Source organism: Salminus brasiliensis, chromosome 2 (genome assembly GCF_030463535.1).
Source record: "Salminus brasiliensis chromosome 2, fSalBra1.hap2, whole genome shotgun sequence".
NCBI classification, from domain to species: domain Eukaryota; kingdom Metazoa; phylum Chordata; class Actinopteri; order Characiformes; family Bryconidae; genus Salminus; species Salminus brasiliensis.
The window spans coordinates 59,768,064-59,770,563 of NC_132879.1; the positions used below are offsets into that span (position 1 = coordinate 59,768,064).

General features: G+C 54.7%; 1 protein-coding gene across 1 annotated transcript in view; it reads left to right on the top strand.

Annotated features, from left to right (window-relative positions):
* Positions 1–2,500, top strand: part of akap9 (A kinase (PRKA) anchor protein 9) — a 63,994-nt gene that overhangs the window by 34,652 nt on the left and 26,842 nt on the right. The window contains 3 exon segments of the mRNA XM_072673498.1: positions 261–408; positions 410–494; positions 1,200–1,319. Of these exon segments, the coding sequence (XP_072529599.1) occupies positions 261–408; positions 410–494; positions 1,200–1,319 (353 nt within the window).

Below are 2,500 nucleotides of genomic sequence, written 5' to 3' on the forward strand. Positions count from 1 at the left end.
TGCCATCACTTGTTAGAATTGTACTGAATTAGCCTCGTCGCTAAAGTCGGCAGCCTGTTTGGCTGATCAGCTGCATTTTTCTGTTAGAAGGAGAACATTGATTATTTCGATTGGATGATCAGTCTAATTGATTTCCCGCTGGTTCTGAGGTGCAGCGTTCACCCCGCAGCTCCTCCATTCTGACTAACATCTGGCTGGGTGCAATTAGCGTTGTCCTCTCCGTGCTAATGTGTGAATGTGTGTGTGCTGACGGGCGTTAGACCTCCTGGAGGAGACCGAGAAGCTCATGCAGGGAGAAGGTGGAGGTGCAAACGTCAGGCAGAGAAGGAACATGCTGAGCTCCATGCAGCAGGTGAAGCAGCTGGAGGCAGAGCTCGAGGAACAGGTGGGGCATATCGCTGAGCTGAGGAACGCACCGGGCAGAGAGCGCTGACCTCACGCAGCAGATCAGTGCCCTGGAGAAACAGCTGGAAAACAACCGCAGGTTCCTGGACGTAAGTTGGTCAGAGGTACAGTGAGGGCCTGGGGGACTGTTGTCTGGTTGTTGTGTCCAGAAATTATCAAAAATGGCCGCTCACGTAGCTTAGCTGTTTCTGTCATTTCTGGGCACAAAAAGCCAGACGTGCAGGCGAGTCTGTCTGAGACAGAGTGTAAATGATCCTTTCATATAATTAATCAGAGAATCATTCAGTGCTGCCTCAAAGCAGAAAAAATGTACCTCCCCCCAAACTACCCCAGCAGGGCACCACATTAACCCTCCCTCCCCAAACTGTCCTTTAGGGTTACTAACCCGTTCCCAGACTACTCCTGCAGGGTACAGGACTAACTGCCCCCTCATCGCTCCCCTACCCCCGACACTTTCCAGGTTTTCTCTGTAAGTTACTGGAAACTGTCCTACGTGGGTACCCCTCTACCTCACCCTGGCTTACCCCAGAGATAACTCTTCCCTTTTTCGTACAGTTTTGGGGACATTTTAGGCAATCACAGTCGCAAAAGGGTCGTGGCAGGATGTCCTTCAGAGCAACAGAAATGCAGCATGCCTGCAGCGGTGTGATTCCAGTTGCTGGCGAAGGCTGGTCTGAATGTGAGGGTCTCCAGTGAGACCCTGTAGTTCATAGTTTCCTCCAAATGTGAAATTGCACTTTCAGTGGGAACCCCCATTTAAACCCCCTGACCTGACCTGACCCCTCACCTTTCAGGAACAGGCGATGGACAGAGAGCACGAGAGAGATGTGTTTCAGCAGGAGATCCATAAACTGGAGCAGCAGCTGAAGAACCCCCCCAAACCCCTTCCCAGCAGTGACCAGCGCCACCGAGAGGTACACTGATCATTACCTCTACCAGCAGTACTGCCACTGCCTCCACATGCTCTGCTACCCTTTCCCCAACTGACCCACAGAGGTACACCTCCAAACCCCTGTGAGACTGTTCAACAGGTAGCCTCCTACCACACTCTCAAACCTCTCCCTCACACACACACACACACACACACACACACACACACACACAGGCGTTCAGTGTGGGAATCTGCAGTTTCGGTGGATCTAGCTCAGGGCGAGGGCTCTTGTCTCTCTGAACAATAGACCAGGCTGAGGAGGACCTGCCGGTTTAGTGAGAGCAGCGGACTTGTCCTCCAGGGTAAGAGGGAGTGAGGGAGTGAGTGAGTGAGGGAGTGAGTGAGTGAGTGAGTGAGTGAGTGAGTGAGTGAGTGAGTGAGTGAGTGAGGGAGTGAGTGAGGGAGTGAGTGAGGGAGTGAGTGAGGGAGTGAGTGAGTGAGTGAGTGAGTGAGTGAGTGAGTGAGTGAGTGAGTGAGGGAGTGAGTGAGGGAGTGAGTGAGGGGAGTGAGTGAGGGGAGTGAGTGAGGGGAGTGAGTGAGGGGAGTGGAGTGAGTGAGGGGAGTGAGTGAGGGGAGTGAGTGAGGGAGTGAGGGGAGTGAGTGAGTGAGTGAGGGAGACGGGTCATGAAGCTCCTTATTGTGATGCTGTGGGTGGACGGACTTCTCGGTCACTGTGAGAACAGCTTCTGCTGAGTCTTCAGTCTCTGCCGGTTGAGTGCAGTTCAGAAAGAGCTGTGTCTGACTGATGGTGGTGACGGAGCCGACTGTATTGGTGGAGGTGACTGAGCCGACTGTAGTGATGAAGGCGACGGAGCCGACTGTTGATGGTGGCGATGGAGCCGACTGTAGTGATTGAGGCGACGGAGCCTGTAGTGATGGAGCAGACTCCGAGCAGACTGTGTTGATGGTGGCGACGGAGCTGACTGTAGTGATGGTGGCGACGGAGCCGAATGTAGTGATGGTGGCGCCGGAGCCGACTCCGAGCATAGTGGTGGAGCCGACTCCGAGCATAGTGGTGGAGGCGACGGAGCCGACTGTAGTGGTGGAGGCGACGGAGCCGACTGTAGTGGTGGAGGCGACGGAGCCGACTGTAGTGGTGGAGGCGACGGAGCCGACTGTAGTGGTGGAGGCGACGGAGGCGACGGAGCCGTCTGTAGTGCTGGA